The 25,939-nt window shown below is 47.9% G+C and overlaps 1 protein-coding gene across 2 annotated transcripts in view; it reads left to right on the top strand.

Moving 5' to 3' along the window:
• Positions 1–12,198, top strand: part of nrp2b (neuropilin 2b) — an 87,261-nt gene extending 75,063 nt beyond the window's left edge. The window contains exons 15-17 of one of the 2 annotated variants that reach the window (XM_064329443.1): positions 1,240–1,272; positions 9,478–9,540; positions 10,738–12,198. In XM_064329443.1, the coding sequence (XP_064185513.1) occupies positions 1,240–1,272; positions 9,478–9,540; positions 10,738–11,042 (401 nt within the window). In that variant the 3' untranslated portion in view covers positions 11,043–12,198. Of the gene's footprint in view, positions 1–1,239; positions 1,273–3,355; positions 3,726–9,477; positions 9,541–10,737 lie in introns of those variants that run through there. The other variant, XM_064329444.1, reaches the window with a different exon arrangement.
• Positions 12,199–25,939: the final 13,741 nt, after the last annotated feature.

Here is a 25,939-nt window from a genome sequence, read left to right on the forward strand (position 1 = left end):
AGCCTGTAAGCTGACTCTTAGAAATATAAAAAAAGTAATTAGTAAATGAACTGTGAAATATGAAATACACAATGGCGGCAAGAGAGAAGCGGAAGTTAAAGAGGACGATTCCTCGAATCCACAACTGTGGAGCCATTTGAAGGGATAAAATGAATCCTTTGCATTTGTATTATTATTTATCCTTTTGAATAATTAAACACATTTGAAGAAAACAAAAAGATTTATGGATCAATTTACTGCTTTCAGTTACCAGTAGTGATCGTTACATCACCATTAGAATGTTCAGGTAAGAGCATTCTAATCACGTATTTGTGACCTCACACCTTAAAGGGTTGAGGCCTTCTGAGATTAGGTGTGTAATGCAGTCTCCTCTGACAACACCTCGATCCCGTGGCAGGTGTCCCTCGATTCCCGAAGCAGGTGTCTGCGTCTCTCCCCCCGTGCTCTTAAACACAACCTGGTGAGAACTCTCACGTTCTCCTGGGCCTCACTGTGACTGTTCAGGCTTTCCCACTTTATTTCAAACACGCTCACCGACACCCTCTCAAAATAAACAGGCGGGCAGCTTGGTGGCAGCTCTGCAAACGGTTATTGTTATACCGCCCGGGAGTGTTCTGTCCTTTAACAACCTCTTAGCGGGCTTAACAACAACATGGCATTTTTTTGGTTGCTGATTCTCTCGCCGTGATCAATAGCCGTGTCGTGAGATTGCGACGCGCGCTGCCGTTACTCAGATGTCAGAGCTCACGGCAGATCGGCCCTCAAAGTCCATTTGTGTCAGCTAATGTCGGGTACCGGTTACACCCGTGGATCCTCTCGCTTGCGATTCTCAAAAATTGCAGTCGCTCTGTCGATCAGGCTTCATTGCCCTATTACCCAATGACTAGCTGCTCTGGTGAGCGGGCCGCCGGCTCAGCCGTCAGACTCGCACAGACACATTCGCATCTTTTGAATGCGACCGAGGAAAAACAGCCCTGTGCTTCATCCCCTCTACCGTGCTCAGTGCGCTGTTGATAAGCTGTCAAAAAGGTATTTGTTCCCAAAGAAGGACGAATTATTCGCCACCACTGATGGTCTCTGTTCAGGAAACGCAAGTTTTTGCCTCTGTAATTCACTCTGGATAACAGTGTCTGCTTAATGCTTGAATATGAATGCTCCAACCCACACTCAGTTGTTTTAAAAAAAATTTTTTTTACCTGCTTTCTAAAACATTGTTTGTTTTTCTCTCTCTCTTCCCAGAACCCTTTGCTGCCTTCCCTCCAGACATGACCGGTGAGTTTGTCCTCTTCGCTGTGTTCTGTTCCGTTTCCTGTGGGAATGTGAGTGCATCCTGCTCGCCGCTCGCCGCTGCCCGCGGCGTCAGACGGGGCCTCGAGCGTTTCGCTCACGGCCCCCCCCCCCGGCCCACCGCCCCCCCGCCCCCGCTACCCGTCCCGCCTTAGTGCCCCCGCGGCAGGCAGTCCCAGCTCAGCTCAATGCCAGGGCTGTGCCGGGCTCAAGGCCCTGTGAGAACTGTGCGCTGATCGATTGATGCTGCCTTGGCAACGAAAAATGAACTAGCGCTCGTCATTGATATTCCGGCTTTGTCTGATGTTCCCAGCATGCACCCCTGCATGTATGACGTCAGACACATTCCAGGCTCCCCCCCCCGCCCCCCACACTCCAGTGCTTTTGCTCTCCTTTAAAGGTCAATACAGTGTTAATTAAATAATTACAAAGACAGCGGTATATCGAGTATACGATGATGTCTTTCAGGCTTAAAAAAAAAAACATTTTTCCCCCCTCTATGTTTTTATTTTTTATTTTCCCAGCAGGCAGAAAGGATTCTAAGCATGTGCATTTTTTTTTTTTTTTTTTTTGAGATGTAGGTGTATATCGAAAAACTAATTTGCAGCTGCCACCCTCCCCTTCCATCTCCGGGGAGGCGTGATCGGCTTCCGAACCCGAGCAGCGCGTTCTCTCGGTCCCCACGTCGGGCTGCGCGTCTAATTAACGTGCAGGGTAGCAGGTATCCGGAATTTTCCGTCCAGTAATTGCCTGTTCCTCCTGTGTCATCGCTCACCCCGGCTGAAAAATTCAGCACCGTACATGGAGCCGTTCGAAAAAAGCTGCTTACTCCACTGGAAGAAAATGTGGAATTTGTGCCAGCCCCCCCCCGAGTGTTTACGTTCTTTTTAACCGAGCGTGCAGCGCAATCTGCGAAAGGATTCCAACAGAACCACACTGAAGGCCTTTAAAAAAAAAAAAAAAAAAAATCTGAAGTTAAGGACTGCCAGATAAGTCTGGAATAGATCGCGAGGAGATTTAGATGATTTATTTGTTTGTTTTTTTGTGAATGGGGAGTATTTTTTTGTGGCATCCTGTTGTCGTGTCTCGTTCGTTCGTACCCCTGTGAGTGTGGAATGGGGTGCACTGAAGTCCCTGTGGCGTGCTGTTGAGGGTGGTTGCCATGGAGAAGTTTTGGCTTGAGGCGGAGAGGAGGCTGGCAGAGAACTCCTGCATGCGCCACGATGGTGTCCCCCCCCACCCCCCACACCCCCCCCGCAGACAGACACTGCCCGTTACCATCTCGCACACACCCCCCCCCCCCCAAACACTGCGCATTTTCCACCCAAAAACCGGCAGCAAATTGGATACGGTGCCGCTGATGCACCCCCCTGCTCGCCCACTCCCCCCTGATCAGGCTCATGTAGTACCTTTTTCTCTGCATGGCCTTTTCCTTTTCTTACGGGGGAAAAACAGAGATAGATGCAGGCGAGCCAGGGTTCGAATCCAACTACTTAAACTATGGGCCTGTATCCGGAGGTATCCGGGGGTTTGTACTGCAGACATAGTAAAAGCCCCACCCCGCCCCCCCCCCCGCCCCCTCGCTTTCTCTGCTGTGTGAATGCTACTCTATTTCTTTAAACTGGCAGCTTTTTTCCCCCACACCAAGTTTAAGTTCTCTGAACTGGTTGACCCAGGAGTTCAGGAATCAGGCTGGATTTGCTCTAGCCTTAAGAACAAGTCGTGTATTGAAAAATTGTCTAAATGCACGCTATAATTTTTTTTTTGGAAAAACTGCCTCTCCCCTTAAACTGTAAGCAAGCAAGCACTGCTGAATATGTCCTGAGACAAAATATTTGCTTGCACTAACCAAAAAAAAAAAAAAAAGCAATTAAGAGATGCTAGCATGCATGCCTGTTTGCATGTCTATGTGCAGCAAATGTCTGTTTTCTTTTTGTATGCAAAACAAAATAAGTTAAAAAAAAAAAACTTATAAAAGAATTTTTAAAAAAAAATGTCTTAGCTAAATCAGTTCAGTTCTCCAATGCCTCCCCTGTCGCAAGCCAACTCTTCTGTGTCTCTCCACCAGGGGGAGCCCTTCCTGGCGCGACTGAGCCCACAGTAGACACGGTCTCAGTGCAGCCCATTCCCACCTACTGGTATTACGTTATGGCCGGTGGCGGTGCCCTGCTGCTGCTGGCGTCCGCCACCCTGGTCATGGTGCTCTGCTGTCACCGGTATCACCTTGCCGCCAAGAAGAGCCAGCACTCGGTGGCCTACCAGAGCTCGCCCTACGCCGGCGGCCCCGCCCCGGGGGCCGGGGTAGAGCCCATGCTCACCATTAGGCTAGACAAGGAGGACCGCAGCTCCCAGTGCTGAGCGGGGTGCTTTTTTTTTTTTTAGACAGCGCCACAGACTCTCTCTCGCTCTCGCTCGCCCTCTCTCTCGCCCGCCTCCACCCATCGTCACCCCCTTCCACCCAAACCCCCCCCCCCCCGTTAAAGATACAACTAACTGCAACACACTGAGATGTCTGCTCAGTACCTTTTTTTTTTCGATCGCTTTGGAAGTGGGGGTCGGGGTGGGAGGTGGCTGTCGTAGGAGGTCGCTGGAAAAATAATTACTTGACTTGACTGCCTTTCTTGTGATGGATGCTGCATCTGAGGGAAAAAAAGATTTTTACTTAAAAACAACAGGAATGAAACCTCATGAATTGGATGTGAGGGCTTTTGCTTTTCTTTTTTGGGATGCTTTTTTTTGGCAAGATTTTTTTGAAAAGACTCGAAGGAGGAGATGGATTTCCTCATCCTCGCGTGTGCTATCTTGAGCTTGTGTACTAAGAGGACACCCAGCCCGGGACATGGGGTGCCAGCCCTGACCCTCACCCTGTCCCACCCTGACCCTCCTTTTTGGCTTTCTCGAAGAAGGCTGGGAATCGGACCCTGTCTGCGGGTGTCTGACCTGGCGCTCGTGGCCCCTCCCGCTGGAGAGCCCGGCCGAAGGCCTCGATGACCCCCGAAACCGCCACGAAGGGACACGAGGGAGTGCGTGACATGGCGGGAGTCATGGGGGCGGGGGGGCAGAGCTGAGGGGGGGGGGGGGGGGGCTTCGAAGATTTTTTTGGCGAAGCCCGCGGGTGCTCCCCGCTTTCCGGCGGCAGGAAGTGTTCAGGTGTGGCGAGACGGTTTCCATGGCCACCAGGGAGGGAGGGGGGGAGGAGGGGAGAGAGGGAGGCCTGTAGCAGAGAAGAGTGCGAGAGTGAGCGAGAGAGCGCGATATCAGCGGTTGCCGTTAAAAAAATGAAACCACCCAACCCCCCCCCACCCCACACCCCACCCTGTTTTCTGGAGGAGGAATCGTTCTCTTTATATTCCTGTTTGCCGAAGCGAGGCGGAGGGGGTGTCTGGCAGAGTTTACCTGGATCCAAGGCGAACAGGGGGGGTGTTCTTTTTTTTTTTGTCTTGTTTTTGGAATGTATATTTATTTTTTGCTGAAGAATAAAATTAGAAGGGTAAACAGGAGCAGCTGTGTTTCCGTTGTCACCTCCACTTTACGGTGAAGAGAGGAGAACATAAGGAAGAGAAGCAGCTCTTGTGTGTGTTTTTTTTTTTTTTTTTGTGGTGGGGGTGGGGGCTGGATGACATCCGTGCTCCTGTCTGATGATCAAATATTTCTAAGGACCTCAAAAGACGGAGAGAGACAGCAGCGACTGCGTGTGCACACACTCGCCACGGATGGAGACGTTTGCTTTTTTCTTTTTTTTTTGATATGCAAAAAGGATTCTTACCTTGCCTTATCCAGCCTTGTTTCTTCTGAGAAGCCTGACACGTTACTCTTACATTGGCCTTAAACCCAGGGGATTGGGTACGGGGGTGTCTGACTCAATCACTCACCTCTATTTAAGTGAGACTCAAAAGTACCTTTGGTTTTTTTTTTTCGTGTGTGTTTTTTTTTTTTTTTTTTTTTTTTTTTTTTGAGTGTTGTCAATTTTAGGTTATTTGGGAATGTGCAAAGTCGGGTTGAGTAAAGACGGATGTTTGTTTTTTCAATAGCTGAGTCTTAGCATATCAGTGGAATTGCCAAACATGCTCGTGGCCCTTCACCGGAGTTGAGCCGGTGTAAGAGGCCATATTGTATGTCTTGTTACTATGAATGCCGTGCAGCGGTAAGTGGTTCTTTAATTACCGGATCGCATAGCTTTGGAGCTCTCGCAGTGCGTGGGTGTGGATAGAACTTAACGGTCCAACATGTTACAGTTAAAATGTTGGAAAAATTCAGTAGCTCAGTTTTTTTTTTCGTTCAATTTCTGCACTTTTTTGGAGCATGGCTAGGCCTGTGTTTAAAAGGCATCGGGAGGTCTATGAGACCTTAAAATCCATTAGAAAGCATTTGGGGGGGGGGGGGTGTACCAAGCATTTATAAATCTGCCTGTAGACTTTTTTTTTTTCTCTCTCTCTCTCTAATTTAACTTTAAGGTTTAGGCTGGTTGTGTCCAACAAAACACTTTCCTGTGGGATTCATTTCCGCATTCATATTGGCTTTCTTTGAAAATAATGCATATTAATTTTAATTTCTTTGAGCGGAACAGCCTCTAATGTTCTTTGATTCCCGCTCTCCACACGTCTTGGCTTCAGCTCAGTTTTTGTGTTCCATATCCTACTCTGTTCCCTCCAGTATTGACTGGTTGGACATAATTTAGGCTTCCCCCCCCCCCCCCCTTCAAATTCAGTCATGAGAGACAGGTGACGGAGTTAAGGGTCTCCCTACTTGTTTGAGTGTTTATTATTGAAATATGCTTTCATGGGTTTCTTGAGCAACATGACGCTGTGGTGCTGTAATAGTCATTTGAGGTTTTAGCGTTAGAACATATTTATATTTCTCGCTGTCGTGTCTGTGCGAAGGTGGCCTGTACAGGATCGCTGCCCCTTGGCTCGAGCGCACATCCTGTTTTAAAAAAAGAAAACCAGAATTAAAAAAAAAAACACAAAGGCGTGTGTACGTGTAAAACGACCAAGAACACAAATCTTCACAGGATACCTTTTTAAAAAAAATAAAACCCAGACAAGGTTGTGATAGAATCCAGGGCAAATAAAAATGTGTTTTTCACGTTGTTTTACAAGCCATCGGTCGGCGAAGCCGTTCCAATCTTCTCATGTAGCCTCTGAGTTAATTCCATACATTCTATCGAGGGGGTTTCTTTTCAGTTAGGGGGCAGTTCAATATAAAAAAAAATCCCAATATCTTGTTATTTCCTACATCTGGCAGTGGGTGATGGTAATCCCCCCCTCGTGGAGAGTTTGGCTGAAATTCCACCATTAATCTCCCGTTTCACAAAAGAATATGTGGGGAGATAGGGGAGATCAAAGGAACCCTCTCTAGAAACAGTCTTTCTGTGAAAAGCTCGGATAAGCCAGGATCTTAAGTGGCACGTCTGAAAACACAAAAGCACATCAAGCTCCTGATTGGCAAGGGAAGACTACCTGCCCCTCCTCCTCCCCCCCTCCCCCCCTCCCCTCTCACCTCTCCCCTCCCTACTGCCCCTAATTCCTCCTTTCTCCATAAAAGACTCTCTTTGTAATCCAATACACAGTAACTCCATTACTGCCACTGCCACTCACGGGGCTGACAATGAATCCAGCCACACGCACGACAACAACAGGGGACTCTGTCGCAGATAACCTGTTGCATTCTGGGTGACACTGACAAGCGAAACTAGATTTGCGGGGACGTTGTAGCGGACTGCCGAGAAGGCCTCACTGATGAATACGTGTAGTCGTTCGTGTTACTCTGAATTATCTCACTTCTTGGAAAAACTTATTTTGACTGGCCAATCTGTGTCATTAAAGTCAGTTATGTTCGTTGGGAGTTCCAAATTCTGCGCCGAAGCTCGATAGATGCACACATGCCTGTCCTACATGGGCATTTTACTGTAGTGTACATGTATGGTTGGTGCTTTCCTTAATTTACATGTCACACCACACACACCTCCCACAGAACTGTGTGATTATATCGCCAAGTCTTTCGGCTTACGCGCGCAGGGCTATTTCCGAACGTTCGCGCGTAAGGGCCATTTTAAGAGACCGGAGTGTTCGGAGAAGCTTGGCATGATCTCACGGTGTGCTTGTAAATCAAACCGAGGGTGCTCTGTCGTATCTACCCACAGATTCTTGTAGAGCTCTCGATATTTTTAATTAGTAAATGGCCCTGGAAACATATATTAATCCTGCAGTTAGCTTTTTTTTTTTTTTTGCCCTCCTGCTCCTTTCCACCGGTGTCCCTGAAGGAAAATATTAATGAGAAAAAGCACTCAAGGGCTCCTCGGCCTCACGAAGTGAAGGGGGCCCGTGCCAAAGCCCCCCGTCTCTTACCCAACCGGCCCTGAATCTGCTAGCGTACAGTAGCGCCCAACCGGCCCTGAATCTGCTAGCGTACAGTAGCGCCCAACCGGCCCTGAATCTGCTAGCGTACAGTGGCGCCCAACCGGCCCTGAATCTGCTAGCGTACAGTAGCGCTCAGCTGTTTACAGTAATGCACCAGAATTCGTACATCGGCAAGCAGCCCGCCACAAAGACTCTAAAGTGGAGAAAGAAAGAGGGCTTCTCTTCTCTCTTTGCCCGACAGTTTTTTTCGGACAGAAAAAAGGCCCTCTCCAACCTTTCTCTTTCTTCGGCTTTTGCGTTTAGCACTAAGTTTTGATTTGTTATGGTCTGCTCGTTTTTATAAAAAGGCAGAAGCTAACTTACAAACCGCCTACAGCGCAGTGACAAAATTGCGTCTCGGACATCTCTTAAGACCTCTGATCTCTTTTGACTCGGGTTGTGTTGCGATTGTCTGACTTTTCGACTCCGAGTGAGTGCCAAGAGATCTTTTTTTTTTCCATTCTAAGTTTGAGTAAAATTGACGGAGGAATGGGGACTTTGGCAGATTTTTCTTGCTGTGTGCTCTTTGCATTATTTCTGTGAATGTGGGGCTTTGACTGTGATTGTCTCACAACGTGAGTTGTGTTTACGCTACACCTCAGCTCAACCTGTTTGTAAGATCAAAATATGAGGAATATTTTAGCTTGTGCAATTTCATGTTATTGGAAATATGTTGTGTGGAATGTAATAATAAAATGATATTTTTCTACAAACTTTTTTTTTTCTGGTGTTTGTGACCGTGTTGTCCAATGCAATTTCAGTTGTTGTGTGTTTTTCCCTTATCCGTGTTTGAACAGTAGCCCAGCGTGGCCGCCCTGGGGCGAATAGTTGTTCAGTCAATGTGTGTTAACTTGAAAATTTCAATACAGAAAATGAATGCAAACATTTGTTTATCAGGAATCAATCATCCATGGCCTATGTGTAAAGACAAATGATATCTGTGGAAATTGTACTGGATTCAGAGGATTTTTTTCTAGAAAAGTTTCTAAGGGAGCATGGGTGGGGGACTGTGTCCAAATGCAGAGGGGTAGTTTGAGGGTAAATTTATCCTTTAAAAATCTTGCGTCTTTCCATTTTGTCTTCCCCCATTATTCTTATATCTGTTGAAGAATTATGCAGGACCAGTATGATCCAAGTGAACATTTTTGTGGTGAAAAGTCGATAAAATGCCAACTAGACCTTCAGACGAGAGCTCGACTACATTTGGTTGAAAAGCGAATGTTTTCTAGCTGACTCTTAGGATGTTGGCAGGCTATATCTGGACAAAACCTGAGCTATATTGGGGTTAACCTGGACCATTTATGTCAAAAACGTTTCTCAGCTTCGAATTCCACCCCATCTAGATGTCCAGATTCTGTTTTTTTTTTTTTGCCCACAGGGATTCTACATTTATTTAAAAATTACCTTCTACCTTTATTTATTTATTTTAAAAAAATAAAGGATGAAGTCATACAGTTTCTGGCCAATCTGTGAACATAATCCTGCCTGCTGTTGTAATTGCTTATTGTCAGATTTATTTTAATTAGAAGAGTGTGAGGGGGGTGGGGAAAAAGCACTGGGGAGATACACTTTCTTTCCTTATTTAGAAACGCCCCCGCCGGATTACATAACACAATCCAGTCCGGCGATGTCATTTTTGTGCTGCAGAATTAGCTTCTCCTTTCGAAAAAAAAAAAAAAAGGGCAGGTATATCCCCCTGACCGGGGGGGCCTTGTTTACCGGTTGCCAGGTTTCGGTCATTAAGAGCACGGGTTTCCATTTTGTTTTTTTCTCGTCCCCTTCTCCCACGCAGATCAGAGGCCGGTGGACTTCGGAGAGGAGCGGCACGTCAAGAGCAGGGGCAGGATCAACGAAGGTGAGCTCGACGGCCGGAGGCTCCGATCCGAGAACCGAGAGCTGAGGGCTGGAGTCGCTTCCGTCACCCTCTCCCGCGTATCGTTTCCCACAATTCCCCCGGTCGTACGCGCGAGCCACGATTGGTTGTTTACACCTCTCTTTAGATCCATTTTCACTCCGCGGGGGTTTCAGGCTCTCTCTCTCTCTCTCTCTCTCTCTCTCTCATTCTGTCAGTGCTGTTCGGATTATGAACCCCCCCCCCCCACCCCCCCATATCGCCCACTACCGTAGGGCCACTTCCATCTCGTAAGAGTGCCTTTTGTCCCGGAAAGAAAGAAGGAAAGCTAATCACTGGCCTGGAACAGAATCCGTTCATCGCCTCGCCTTTCATCGCCCGCCTTGCTCTCGCTCTCGCTCTTTCTCTTTCTTTAAGAAAATAATTAAATAATCACAGCCCCTAGCTCCTCTTAGCTGCGAGTCACTAGATGACACACACACACATATATATTACTGCTGCCAAAGCTAAATTAGCACCAAACAAGTGACAGGGATGTTTTTATTAGCTTTGGCCCAGACCGCAGGAACACTGTGTTAGGTTTTTTTTTACCCCCGGGGGGATGAAATGACAAGACTCCGCCCACCGGCCTGATGTCACCCCCCCGCCCCCAACCCCAACCCCCCCCCCGCAAAGACACAGGGAGAGGGAAGAAGTGTAAAATTAAACTGCATGACAGACTGGACCTCGCCACTGTGTTCGTTAGTTCAAAGACCAATGAGCCTGGAGATAGTCACAAACGGCTTAATTAATGTTGAATTTATGAGTCATCGACGGACTGGCAGTTTAGGACTTGGGTTCAAAGGGTGATGTGGGAGAGTTATGAGTTTTCAGGGGACTGTTAACACCGTACCGCCATTTTGAATGTTTTCAAATTAGAGCCAGGATCTTCTCTGCTAAAAAGATACACACACATACACACACATACACATACACACACACACACACACACACACACACACGCACACACACACAACACATACACGCACGCACACACACACATGCACACACACACACACGCACACACACACATACACGCTCGTAAACAAACAAACACACACACGCACGCACACACACACACACACACACATACGCACACACACACTAAAACCCAAATTCCCCCAGTGCTCACACCTGCTGCCCCCTTCTCTCCAACTTCAGCGTTCCCCTTCCTGGAGTGGAGCACCCCCGGGCCCACCTCTGACCCCCCCGTGACCCGGGTGTCGGAGAAGGACAACTCCTGGCTGTACACGCTGGACCCCATCCTGGTGACCATCATCGTGATGAGTTCCCTGGGCGTCCTGCTGGGGGCGGTGTGCGCGGGCCTCCTCCTCTACTGCACGTGCTCCTACGGCGGCCTGTCCTCGCGCAGCTCCACCACGCTGGAGAACTACAACTTCGAGCTCTACGACGGCATCAAGCACAAGGTCAAGATCAACCAGCAGCGCTGCTGCTCGGAGCCCTGAAGGGGGCGCTGCAGGAGAGAGGAGAGGCCGCCGTGCTTGTGTCGCTGTGCGTCCGCTCGCCCCCCAACGGCGGGAAAAGAAACCAACGAACAAAAAACAAAAACAAAAAAAAAAACAAACTCCTCCCCCTCCCAAACTCCTCCTCCCACATTTGTATCTCTCCCTTTCCTGTGGACGAGCGGCGGTCCGTTGGAAGGCGGGCCAAGCCGCCACCCTCACACGCACTGACCCCCAACCGCTGCTGGACTGGAGCCCTGCTTTCGGACCCGGAGCCACGGGTGGAAAACCATTAGGAGCCGGTCTCGGGGGGGGGGGGCTGCTCTACGGGTGCTCCGAATTTAAAAGATAAAATAAAATAAAAAAAATATCAAAACATATCAATTTAATGCCTATCCCAAAAACAAACAAAAAAAATGATATACAAATATAGATTTTTAAAGATCTACTTTTTAAACAGGTGACATAAGTTAGAAACGAGTGACGCTAGGACTTCGTAGACGGGTGGTGACTTGTCGAAACTTTTTCTCCTTTTGCGTGAAAACAGTGGCCTAGGTTTCTGTTACTTTTGTGGACTGTTTTAGTTTTAGTTTTAGACCAGTGCATCTGTGACAGACCTGCTTCAGTTCTTCAGCTTCAGCCCCTGTTGTCATCTGTGCTATTTTTTTCGCAATAACTCTCTTGTGCGTCGACTGCCACAGTCTTCTTCCTCTTTAGTTCAGAGTGTTTGTAATATTCAATGTTTTGTTTTACGGACTGTTGCCAGTCTTAAAAAGAAAGAAGAAGAAGAAGAAAAAAATAACAGTATTTTGCCTAAAAATTAGGGGACAAGATATTTGATTCTGTAAGATAGATTTAGTCAAAGGATTGTCTTTGGTGTTTCATTTTTATTTGACGGAAGGAAAAAAAACAAAATGCACAGCGAAACGCTGCGTTGTGACCTGTGAAGCTTACTTCAGCGCAGCCTGTGGATTGCAGAGAGCTGGAGGGGGGGGGCGGGGGACAACGAAATACGTTCGTCGCGTACGGCCAACATACGCGTCAGAAATTGGAGGGAAACGGCCCTCTCGCGATGGCGGAGAGACAGGCGTCTACGACTCTACCAGCACCAGCTCTCTGTGTGCCACAGGAAGGACCTCGAAAAAAACAAAGAGACAAATGACAGAAAGTGGCGAACGAAGACGAATTCTTGGACACACTATTGAGCCTTAAAGGAACTGCTTTGGGAGGACAGCCATTGAGAAACACTAGCTCCTGGATCCCTAACCGCTGAGGCCTTGGAGGATTAGGCCTCGTGTTTTACTTCATTTCACTTTAAAAAAACGTTTTTTTTTGTTTTTTTTTGGGCAGTTGTTTTTATTTTGTTTTTACTCCCAACAACAAGAAAAGTGAGGGTTAACAGGACACAGTGCTTTTTTGTGGCGAAAACACAAAATGGCGTCGGGAGGCTTGTGTCGCGTCGCTTCGCTCTCTGGATTTCCCCGCCCCTGTCCTCGAACCGGAAAAACGACAAAATAAAGCGAACCGCGCGTTCTCGCTGCCGCACCTCTGCTGTACCGAGTCTGTAGTGCCCGCACACGCGCGCGCTCCGTCCCCAGCCAATCAGAGACACCGCGAATTCGGCCGGGGGGGCGGAGCCGGGGGGGGGGGGGCCGAGCCAAGCCGGAAACCCGACAGTCTCAAATCCACGGGAGCTGATTGGAGGGTGCTGAAAGACGCTTTAGTGGAAAAAAAAATTAAATGAAATTTTAAAAGTGCGCACCCCACTCTTTCTTCAGCCATCCCTTCATTAGTCTCTGCTGACCCTTTGCTAAGTGCCTTGGAGCTCACCTAAATTCACTTTTCCCTGGGAGCTGAGATAGTATTACCTCTTCTGTCTGGGACAGGGGGCGACCGGAAAAAAACAAAAAAAAAAACAAGAGAGAGACGTGAAAATCCTGGCACTGCTCAGATATTCAATTGCTGTTTATAGACTTTGTACAGAAATGTTCTTTTTTATTGTTATTATTTAATAAAGGATTGGTAACATATTGACGCGTGTGTTGCTGTTGTTGTCGGCGGTTCCCGTGCCTGTGTGGCAGTGGGTAGCCCTGTGTGGGTGATGTGGGCTGTTTGAGTGGGTTTTACTGTCCTGACCTCGGCTTGATGTTTACTGTCGGGTTTATGCAAAGCAGCAGCTGCTGTGTGTCCGTGTAACTGCTTCAGCGGAGACAGTTTATTCACACATATTGTACAACCTCTCTCCCTCTCTCTCTGTCTCTCTCTCCCTCTCTCTCTGTCTCTCTCTCTCTCTCCCTCTCTCCCTCTCTCTCTGTCTCTCTCTCTCTCTCTCTTACATACGCGCATGTACACTCCCACACAAACAAGGATTCGCACACACACACACACAAACTATCTCTCTCACAAACACACACATACCCACACTTGCATGCACACACACACACACACACACACAAACACTCTCTGTCTCTCTTACTGTCTCTTGCACACACACACACAAATTCTCTGTCTCTCTCTTTCTGTCTCTCAAACACACACTCTCCCTCTCTCTATCTGTCTCTCTCTCTCGTACACACACACGTACACACACTCTCCCTCTCTCTATCTGTCTCTCTCTCTCATACACACACACACACACTCTCACTCTCTCTATCTGTCTCTCTCTCTCATACACACACACACACACACACACGTACACATACACACACAGAGCCACTGTCCCTCACATCTCCCCATGAGCCCCCATTAGCCAGGACCTCCAGCCGACTTCATTTAGGAGTCGAGCCTCATTAGATCAAAGCTTTGATGTGCCCTACTGCTCGGTCCCAAACCCCCCCTCCCTCCCCAGCAGTGCTCCCCCCCACCCACCGCCCCCCTCGCCACCAGCCAGCTCGCTGCCAGTGGGCCTGCACTCCTCCGTGTGTTTCTCCCTCTCTCTTTTCTTCCTTCCTCCCGCGTGAGCCTTTTTTTTTCGCGTCCCATTTAACCGTTAATTCCCTGTACCTGCGTTAAATCTTAACGGGGAGGGCCCGGTCGCGGCGAATGCTGGCGGACGGAGCAGAGGCTTATCGGGGTTTTTTATTGGCTGCTGGACGGACAGGCGGGAGCTGCTAGAAGCCGGCTTAGTGGCTCAGACGAGACCACACAGGGTTTTGGTAAACAGATCCGGGCTTCCAGGGGAATTTTGGCCGTGGGAGGAAAACGTTTCCCGCACACATCTCTCCCAAGGTTAATCTCTGAGCTGTAAAAAAGTAATTACTTTCCAGTCGCTAATGATATTAGCTGCACTCACACATTTCCCCCCGGGAGATAAGTGCATTACGAACCATTGGTACATGTGTGTTAGGGTCTCGGGGGGAGGAGGTGGGAGGTGGGGGGGGGGGGCTGGGAGTGCTCGGCCCCAGATCCTGTGTTGTCACTTCTTTGTACACTGAAAAAAAGTCCTGAATCCCCACATGGTTCCTTACAGGCCTATCTGTTAGAAAAAAAAATTATTATACATTTCAGAAATTATACTATAAATACTATGCTATCTCATTAAGGGGGTTCAGAAACATTTAAAAAGAATATTTGCTGAAGATGGCGTTTAGTATGTTTGCATAATGTTCAGTTCTATTTATGTTCGCTAATGGATATCTGGAATCCTGTGCATGTCTCAGCAGAAACGTCTTCACGAAGGCAGCATCTGCTTATGGAGGCTAATGCAATAGCTCAGATGCCATCCAGACCCTTGTACACAAGGACTGTCTGCTGTTTGGTGTCTTCGTAACGACGTGTGAACATATTTCCCATGTTCTTGAAAGTGGCAGCAGCATGCGACCGACACAACTAATGTGTCATCAGCAACATCGCTGGACTACTCCGCGTAGACGAACCCCTGCCTGCCTGCCTGCCATTCGCTCTCATTAGCATGTTGATGTTTTCTATTAAGGAGCGTCAGCCTTGCGCCAGTAAAAAATGTACCGCGGGATCAGATCGCTTGTATATCAGGGCGGAGGGGAAGCTCGTCTCCGGCGTGCCTCTGTTGCTGTCTGTATGGCTCTGACTCAGCTCCAGTACTAATTCTGTCGCGCAACTAAACAGATCGGAGCCACGAATCAAGGACGTGGATTGGTTCTCTCAGATTCCACAGTTGGAACGATAAAAATGTCGCGAGCGGAACAGAATCGGCCAGGGCCAAGTATGGGCGTAACGTCGTAATTCTTAAATAAACTTAAATGTTTACACATCTATAAAACTGCCGAGAGGATATTTGAAATATAGCTTCTTTGTTCTCTGCGGTTTGCAAACCAGCGCTCAGTGGTTTTTCCTTCCTGAGATCAAAGACCAATCATTCTATTCATTTAGCACTCATCATCAAAGGACTGGCTTTTAATTTATAATTAGATATTGGACTAATCTCGGAGCTAGCTCCACCAGTGCTACAGAAAATGTGGGAAATACTAACCTAATAAATCATGAAATTCTGAGACTGTTCTTAGCAGTAGACTTTCACAGAGCGCATTAATTTTCTTCGGTAGACTGTTATGAGTCAAGGGCGTGAAATTATCCCGAAATTAATCTTTAAAAATGACCGTCAAAACAAATTCCGAGGCGCGCCTCTTGATGTGTCGGACACAGATGGCCGAGAGATACGCGACCAATCAGAGAGATGAGAGTGCAGGATTTAGAAAAGTAGACGTGAGAGTTTCGTAGCCCTAAGAGAGCAGAGGCTTTCAGGAGCGTCCAGACCTTTCTCTGAACTTCTTGTTTCTCTCCCATCATCCATATGACGCGAGTCACCCTGGCACCCCCCCCCCCCCACTCCTGAAAATACATGCTGAGACTCACCTGATATTTCACCAGGTGAGTTCATTAAAATATTCACCTGTCACATACCTCTGCTCAGCCACACCTGTCGTCCGCAATGTGATTGGATGGGAGTGACCCCTGCAGGACAGTTGGAGTTTGCGGGTTGGTGAAAAATCTTTTTATACCCAAGCCCCCCAGCATTTCACCTAAAAAATGAAGGGCAGTGCATTTTAATTCATGCTATCAGTCGTCTGTTCTGGTCTTGATATCAGCTGCTCCCCAAAATGAGACGAAACGAGCTTGTTCCCTATGGCTCAGTAAACATCGCCATGGACACAGCACACCTGCAGTACAGCTTGTAAATGTTCACACTCCACAAATCCTTTACAAACGAACAAATGGTATCCTCATTATTTTTGTTTTATTTTATCGTTTCCATAAACGTAGCCTAATGTGCAAATATTATTGTCACATCTGTTTTAGAATAATGACAGTATTCAAGGAGGGGTTGGTTGTTTTTTTTGTTTTTTTTGTTTTTTTTTTGTCTATGTTGACATCTGAATAAATATAGATACAGGCTGTAGTTCTACAATGTGTCATATGTAGCACATTATACTTGTGGTCCAGTGCATAAATTCCTCCTTCTGTCTGTAAAAATACTTTTAACTTATATAAACCCATATAAACCATATGGCTATGTGCAGTATACTCTCAGAGACCTGTATATAGTCCTGTATATTAGTCACTGCTGACATAATTTTTACAACAACGACAAAGCGTTCACCTAAAACACGCACACATAAACTATCTCTCTCACACACACACACAAACACAAACTCTCTCACACACTTGCATGCACACACACACCAACAGACACACACAAACTCTCTCTCTCTCTCTCTCTCTCTCTCCACACACACACACACACACAACTAGCCTACTTACATTTCATAGATATCATTTTAATATAATTTTTAATATCTAATGGAGATATTGGAGGCCAGTAAAAGACTGTAACTTTTTTTTTTTTTAATAGTTTCAAATATTTTATTTATTTTTCGATAACACACTCGCAAACAGAAACACACAGAAACAGGCTTCCAGTTTTTTTTTTTTTTTTTCTTCAGCATTCTTGTGCAGTACATAATTGCACTTGCTAGAATTGAAGTTCTCAGGAATTTTCACTTGTGAATAATTAAAAATCTTCATTCCCCATCCCATGATTAATTCATGTTTCATTACTGACTATTTATTCACCAGACAATCAAATGTAATGGCACTCCAAAACCCAGCTGCTCCAAAATACATTACAATTACAATGTCGATGCAAGTGTAAAATTTTCAGACAGCCTGCCACCAGCGGAGACAAAATATTGAACATCCTAATACCTGAGTGACAGCAGATAGAATACTATTAGCATTGATTTATGCACATTTAGAAAGTCTATTTACAATTTTTTGGTAACTTTCTTAATAGAAACAGGCGTTATGCGCATAAAAATGAAAGTCAAATTACATTATAATTATTTATTAACATCTGACGGTCTTATCCGAAGCAACATAATACAAAAAAAGTCCGATTTTTTTTTAAAGCACAATTTTAGTCATTCAACAGTTCAGGAAAATGCTAAATAAATGCACTAAACGTGCATTAGGGGAAATGGAATGTTTCAACCACAGAAAACCGTTTTTCCACAAAAGTGCTTCGATAAAATAGTTATTTTAAGTCATAGCTAATCGCAAGTGGAGTGGGTCAGCCAAATCGCATGGTTTGACATTTTCAAGCTGAAAAACTGCAACAGAAACACCTGTCTTGGTAGGTGTCTGCACGAAACAAGTGTTTTTGTTGTTGCATACATTAGTTTTGACATTTAATGGACACATGCTGTAACTATGGAAGTAAATAATAATGAATTGGCCTCTCTCACCATGCAAAATGTGACATTTACCCCAAAGTGTCTTCAGCACTTTTTCAAGAAACTCTCGACAAAATTTGTGAAAAATTAAAAGAGATACCTGTTCCTGCCGAATGTGCTAAGCGATGTAATTCCACCTGGAGTTTAATTCAGTAAAGCAAAGTGCGCAGCTTGAACAATCAAGCCACATTCACGATGTAAATGTCAATGAAATGCAGAGTGTCTTAATACTTTAATCCAGGAGGACCTTATGTTGAGGTGCTGAATAATGCGGCGATTGATCACTATCACAGGGCTACACAGTACAGCAGAGCAGGAAAGTAATGAGCTGAGAACAGTTGAGCTGAGCGCAATTTTAAACTGTCCATGTCTTTTATAATCTTTTCTCAATTTTATCCAAAATCTAATCACTCTCTCTCTCTCTCACTCACACACACACAGCCACTCACTCACACACCCGCACAAACACACACACACACACGTGCACACTCATATGCACAAAATCACTCTCTCTCTCTCACACACACACACAATCACTCTCACGTACACACACACACACTCACACACATATATAGAGAGAGCCAAACAGAGTAACTGAGAGAATCAAACTCAGAGTCCAGGGTGTGTATTTTATCGCAGTCCTTTTTGAGGGCACTGTTACTGCATATAGTTAAAACACATTCTTTTTCCTTCAAATAAATTTTATTATTACCGTTCACATAGTGGAAAGCTCTTCTGTGGAGCCACACAATTCACACATCAACAAATGTTTTGTTGTTGTGTGACTGCGAACATAAATCAAGAGATTATGAGACATTCGCTGGAGCAAAAGGTACGGCCCTTCAGCAAATAGAGGGGGGTTTTAACATGCCCAGATCACCATGGCAATGTAGTCACAGCGCTGCAAAGGTTTATGGAGGGGACCGATGTCAAAACAAATTCAGAGTCGTGTTTTTCACAGGTGAATGAAAATTGTTTGTTCAGCCCTCAAATCCGTGGACCTGCGCGCCCTGTGTATTTGAACGGCTTGCTGCCCTGGATCTAACAATTGTGTGTGAGTGCAGAAGTTGGAAAAGGCCTGTCTCTGCTGCATGGAGGGATGGAGTCCGGCCTTCCAACATTTTGGGTAGAGAAAATATTTAAACAGGAAACTCGTTTTCAGAACATTGCTTTTCTTCCCCAGTAGCTGTCGCCGTGGCTCAATTACAAATGTTGACGCTGTTTAAAAAAAAAAAAAAGCCGTTTTAGAGAACACAGAAATGTTGTATCAGCAATTACAGCTAACAGCGTGTAAGACATGCATAATATTTTAGAACACGTCAAGAAAAATGTTTACATTTTGAAGATTACGACTTCACGAACCTTCGTGTTCTTGAATCCTGTCCTGAGAAAATAATCCCTCCTTTGAAATCTCACAGTGAGGAGGAGATGAAGGGTTTGGTTAAAAAATAATAAAAAAATGTCATTCTCTGTCTTTCTGTCTTTTCTTGGCACGCTGTTGCCTCTGACGCCCGAGCCCGTTTCTCACACACAGAGCCACGCGGACAGGTGGGAGGAGGAGTGGGGCTCCCGAGGCATGCTGGGTACCTGTGGGCAGACATGGCCGCCTGGCCTCTGGTTCTGAACCAGCTGCTGCGGGGCCGCGCGGCGAAGCCAGACCCCTCTCGAGATTCTTTTCAGAAATAGAAACGGCGGGCGGGGGGCACGCAGCGGGCACTGCCCTCGGCCACGGGCTTTGATCTGCGTGGGTGGCACCGGAGTTCCGGGGGAAGGAGCTGGGCGGGTGCCCGCACGTCGGCCTCCCCCCCCCCCCCGGACCACTGTGCTGGCTCAGGAACTCGCCGTCGCCCGGGGATACTTCGGGGGCCACTGTTGGATTGTGGGTAAATGGCTAATTTGTGTCTGTCAGTTCCCCCCCCCCCCCAAAGCAGTGATTCACCCACCGAGTGTTTTGCCATGGGACAGCGTGTTCTGGACAGCAGGGGTCAAAAAGGGGGGGGGGGGGGTTGTTGCTGGGGGGGTCCGGGGGGGTCTTGGCGCATCCCTGGTGGCCCGTGCACAGAGGCATCTCCCCGCGCTGATGTCACGGGGTTCCGGAAGATTCCGGGGCTCACTGTGGTCTTGGGAAGCCCATCACTGCGGCTGCTCACGAGCCCTCGTGTGAGTGAACAGCCAGAGACTGTAGACTGAAACGCTCATTGCGCTCATTGCCACTGGCGTATCCATATAGTCACCTGGATCAATAATCAAGCTATTAGCTAACTGAATAATCAATAGCAGTAGGTATAGCTAATTATTCCCAGTAGCAATTTATCCCCCCCCCAACCTCCACTTTTAGCTCACCCACCACCAATGCTTATGACCCACCCAAACACACAGTCTCACACACAGTCACACACACACACACACACATACACCACACACACTGACGGAGTCCAGAATGTATATTTTACTGCCATCTTTAGCATAAACTGTAACTAATGCTAATTCATGGATTAGCATTTATCCCATGCATTGACTTACCAAAGCAATGGGAAGAACCATCAATGGCTGCCTACAGTACATTTAATACAGAGAGCACGAGGCAGAAAGAGGTTGGGTTTGCTTTTTTTTTTTTTTGCGTTTTTGCATGTTTCATGTTTGGAAAGAATGGTTAGCAGCACGGAGACTTTCTCTGCAGTCACACTGTCATCTGAACTGGTTTGTGTTTTGGGAGGGGTGGGGGGGTGGGGGGGGTGGGTGAGGGGGTTGGGGTGTTGTTCTGTGGCAAGCAGACACAGTGCCGCATGCATTAAACATGAACTCCGGAGCAGTGCCAGGGAGCCGCAGTGTAATTATGGATCTGTGTCGGACCCCCCAGTTCATTATTGATTCCCAAATGGAAATTGAAAGATTGTTCTTTATGTCCCGCTCAGAGGTATGGAATGGGGCCGGGATTGAGTGCGGTTTGATTACCCCCCCCCCCCCCCGGCCTCCCCCCCCCCCCTCCTCCTCCCCTCAGACAGCACTCTGCTCGCTGCGCGTTCCTGTAAACCTCCAAATAACTGCCCCTGGGGGAGGTGGATTTACTGCCCTGCCCAGCTGTTCAGGGCTTCAGTTTCATTTCCAACCACCCCACCCCCACCCCCCCTTACACGCTTGCTTCTACCCTCCGCCACCACCGCCACCTTCTCCCCGTCAGATTGACTCCTCTGGATGAGGGCTGAGGGACCAGTAGTCTGGTCATGCCTACCTTGTGAGGACATGGACACACACCTTGCACACACACACACACACACACACACACACACACACACTACTCTGAAACTACCCCCCTTGTGGGGACACCGACGCAGACCCACGACATCAGACAAGCATATCGGCACCGAGCACGAAGCCAGACGCGGAGGCGTACAAAGAGAAGGTTTCCATCATTGCCTCTGCATCCCCTCTCAGACACGCAGAGAGACTTCGCCGGAATCACAGGTGATTATGTCCCCCCCCCCGGCAGTGGCCACAGACGCCCTCTTTAATGCAGAGCTGGCCTTGCGTTCTCCACTGAACATTCTAACGATGATGTCACAGTCACTGCCGGTAATCGAAAGCGACGGAGTTCTAGAACACTGACTCAGAGTTTTGAGGCGATGATTAGGGGCAACGATTCTAATGCTGACGTTAACAGTCGCTGCTGACGCTTGAAATCAGTGGAGTTCTAGAACACTGACTTAGAAAAAACAAAGATGCTCTTCGACGGGTTAAATGCAGAGCTGGCCTCGTGCTCCTCTGCTCGCTGCGCGGGCTGGCGAAGGCTGATTTCCTGTGGGCACCCTAGGCACGAAAGGACAGAGCGCAGCGGGGCACAGCCGCTGCTCTTTGGTACACAAATGACCTTTTTTTTAATTTTTTTTGTATAATGAGTTATGTTTTTAATAAGGACCGGATTTAATAAAAGGATTAAATGCCAGGGCTTGTGGCATATTAACTGCTGGACTCCGGGGGGGCTCGCTCGGACCCCGCGGTCCTTAGCAAGCGCAGCGTAACCGAGTTTAACCGAAGCACCTGTTATTTTTTTTTTTACCCCTCTCTGCGAAGACGGCATCGATAAAGCTGACCGGGAGGGAAGAGATGTGGGAAATTAGGAGTGGAAGGTCTAAGCGGAAGGTTGTTCCCCCCCCCCCCCCCCGGGGATTCAGAACGTGTTTCCACAGCCAGGTAACGATAGAGAACAAACGGAAAAGCCCCGAGTTCTCATGTCTGAGATTTATTTGAAATTCATCCCATTTGTCAGGCGCTAGCCTCCCGGAGCCCCAGCTTGTGTGCCTGTGTATTACGCTATCCGTAATACGCCGTTATGAGGAGAAGTCACAACAGCTGGGGGGAGAGAGACCTCCTGTTTTAGAGAGCGAGAGAGAGAGAGAGAGAGTGTGTGAGAGAGGGAGAGGGAGAGCCATAGAGAGAATTAGACAGAGAGAGAGTGAGAGAGCCATAGAGAGAGAAAGCAAGAGAGGGAGCTAGAGATAGAGAGATAGTGAGCAAGAGAGAAAGATAGAGAGAAAGTGATAGATAGAGAGAGAAAGATTGAGCGATAGAGAAGGAGGGAGAGAGAGAGATCAAGATGGGGAGAGAAGGGGAGGGGGAGAAGTTCATGGGCCTGAGAACCAGAGATAGCTTTGGAAACCAGATGTAGTTTTCCCCCACCTCACACCCCCTCCTCCCCCCCTCCCCAGTAAAAAGCTGAGCTGGGGGTGAACCTGCCTCCAGGGCTCACGCATGTGCTCGGTACATTAGCAAAAATCTGCTTCCCACCCTCACCGCCCTCACTGCCCCTCCCTCCTCTCCCGGGACGTCCCAGTGCGCCCCAGTAAACCTCCCCAGCTCACCTGCTCTACGCCTCCCCAGGGTGCAGTACTGTAACAGCCCAAACTTCGGTCTCTGGGGTCCGGGGCCAGGTGCATTGTGGGAAACCGAGAGTGGCAGTTTTACAGAGGCGTATTCCATCCCTCAATTTGTCCAGATGTTTGGCAAAAAAAGTAAAATATCCAAAGTATGTAATCTATTTCATTGTATTTGAATTATATCAGGATGAATGCTCTGCAGATAATTCCCTTGTCTCTTTATCAATCAGTCTTTCTGAGTTTAAAAAAAAAAGCATTTGTTCTTCTGTTGTTCTTTTCGCTATACTGTTTGTTCTTTTGCTTTGTGTTTTCTTTTTTTTTGTGTGCGCGTGTGTGTACAGAGACGAATTCGCAAACTTTCGGAGAAACAAAACAACCGAAGCGCTAATTAAACTCAGCGGTATTCGGGCGCAAGCTGTTCCACGGTCGGTACGGGGGGGGGGGACGACAGCGATCGAGTCTGGCACGCGTTCTGCGAAAACCGCCTTCTGTCCAGAACGCAGGCCCATCTGACGCGGGACGGCGCGCACGTCGCTTCACTTCCGCGCGAGAAAAACCAGAATAATATCCGCGGCGTCACTGGCGTACCAGCTGTAGACGGCACAGCTTGACTCTTTACATTACATTACATTACAGGCATTTAGCAGACGCTCTTATCCAGAGCGACTTACACAACTTTCACACAGCATTTTACATTGCATCCATTTATACAGCTGGATATATACTGAAGCAATTTCGGTTAAGTACCCTTGCTCGAGGGTACCACGGCAGTGTCCTTACCCGGGAATCGAACCTGCGACCTTTCGGTCACAAGTCCAGTTCCTTACCCACTGTGCTACACTCCCTCCTATATGCGAGTGGAAGTCTCCCTCGCGTTGGGAGAAAGTCGTCGCCCGAGCCCGGGGTTGTTCCGGGTGTACGGGGTGGTTGCAAGTGGGCTTTAGGGGTGTAGCGCGGGGGGGGTTGTTCCGCAGGTCAGTGTGTCTGCTCGCAGCGAGAGGATCCTGTAGTCTCCTGGCGCTCACTCAGACATGGAATCGGAGATGCGATCGCAGGGAAGAAGGGAAAACATTGTAAAAGTGATGAAATTGGTGGGGGGGGGGGGTGGGGGCGGGTCTAGGGACTGTGTGAAAATCGGGGGGTCACAAGCTTCCACAGGCTTGTTTTTCCCCACCGAGGGCGGGAGAGGGTCTCCACGGTGTCTCCATGATGTCTCCATGGTGTCTCCACACGGCAACAGCAACACCATACATTACTACAGGCTTAGCAGACCTATCCAGAACGACTAAACTTTTACATAATTTACATGACATTTATCAGGTATATCTGAAGCATTGGTAGTACTGCGAGGGTAACGGCAGGTCTACCGGGACGAACCTGCACCTCGGTCAAGCCAGTCTGTACGTGACACGCGCACACAGCGCACCTGTATACGGGAGGAGAGGAGAGAGAGGAAGAGGGAGAGAGAGAGAGGAGAGGAGGAGGAGAGAGAGAGAGAGGGAGAGAGAGACAGAGAGAGAGAGAGAGAGAGAGAGAGAGAGGAAGAGTACAGTGTGTACACTCTGTATCTGTCTCTCTTTTTCATTGTCGCTGTGTCACAGGTGGCTGTACAGGGTCTGTGTAGGGTCAAATTTTCAGGTGAATTTTGAGACATGGCCTTGCAAAATATTTGTATCTGTATGCACTTGGGCCTGGTTGTGTGTGTGTGTGTGGGGGGGGGGGGGGGGGGGGGGGTGTTGACTGTGTGAGACAGTGTACTGAAGTTATCCACAATTTTGTCCTTACACAGGTTTAAATAGAAAAAAGGTTAAATAAGATTCTCAGTCAGCGAGATTCTCAGTCGGAGTGAAAAACAATTTTGTCTATGAGCTCTGAAACCATGCTCAGTCCCTGTTAGCCGTCTTATGTGTTTTCTATACTGGGCCTACTGTGCTGTTTCTGTACTGGGCCTACTGTACTCTGTATTGTATAACGAGCCATTGTGAAATGCCAGGCTCTCCCTGGGGAACTTTCCTTGTGGTGAAAAGTCAGTGAAATGCTGTCTAGGTGTTCGGGTGAAAAACCGGCTACACTCAGCTCAAAAGCCAAAGTTTTCTACCCGAACGGGACATAGCCCAGGCTATAACTGGGTTAAACCTGGGCCATATTGGGGTCAACCTAGTCCTTTCACTGTAGGTCAAAATGTTTCTCAACCTAGATTTCCACCCCTCTAGATGTCTAGATTCGGTTTTTTTTATTTTTTTATTTTTTCGCTTTCGCAAGCTTTTGCACTGGGCATGGACAGAGGCATTTGAACCTGCCCTTTATCTGTGCAAATTCCAGGACTTCCTTGACTGAGAAGACTGCTGTACCATGGAGATAGCGGAAGGGGATAAGGAGATTGCAGGTGTGGCTGCTGAGAGATCGGGGATCTTGTTGAAATCTTGACATGATCTGGACCGGGAACAAGCGAGCGAAATGCTTCAGAACAGCTCCTCTGACGTCCCCCTACAGTGACTGGGGCGGCAGTGTAGCACAGTGGGTAAGGAGGGCTCGTAACCGAAAGGTCATAGGTTCAATTCCTGGGGAGGACACTGCCGTTGTAACCTCGAGCAAGGGTACTTAACCTGCATTGCTTCAGTATATATCCAGCTGTATGAGTGGATACAATGTAAAATGCTATGTAAAAAGTTGTGTAAGTCGCTCTGGATAAGAGCGTCTGCTAAATTCCTGTAATGTAATGTAATGTAATGACTGCCATTGGCTCTATTAAGACGTCAAAAAAACAAAAAATCCCAATCCTATTTCCTCCTAATAGACGGTGGCACCAAGCATGAATGCTACTGCCAAAGTTAGTGTAATTGGCCTCCAGTTCTGCTCCTTCCCAACTGGTCCTTCTCAGCATGGTGTGCGTGTGCGTGTGCATCTAGGCATTGTTCTGTGTGGCTTCGCTCTCTTTCCCCATTGAAAGGAAGACAGCCCCCCAGCCCCCCCCCCCCGCCCCCCGCCCCCGGGGCTTTGCTTCACCCTGAGGAGATTATCTGATAATCAAAATACGAACCCCCATCCAGTGCAAGCCCTCTCTCTCCAGGGGCGTCGTTGTTCGCCGATAATCGATCTCGCGCCACGGCAGACTGGAACGGCCCGGGTCGGGGTGCGTGTTTGTGAACTCACCCATGTCCGCTCCCTGCTATTCTTTGCTATTCTTTGCGCCCCCCCTCCACCTCCCCCCGGCTCGCCCAGGTGCGGTTTTTCGCGGTAATGAGAAAGCCGTCCCGTTCGATGGACCCCCCCCGCCCGGACCCCCCACCCCCGCGTCCTCCGCCACACCGTTGGCTTG

The sequence above is a fragment of the Anguilla rostrata genome, chromosome 3, assembly GCF_018555375.3.
Source record: "Anguilla rostrata isolate EN2019 chromosome 3, ASM1855537v3, whole genome shotgun sequence".
Taxonomy (NCBI): domain Eukaryota; kingdom Metazoa; phylum Chordata; class Actinopteri; order Anguilliformes; family Anguillidae; genus Anguilla; species Anguilla rostrata.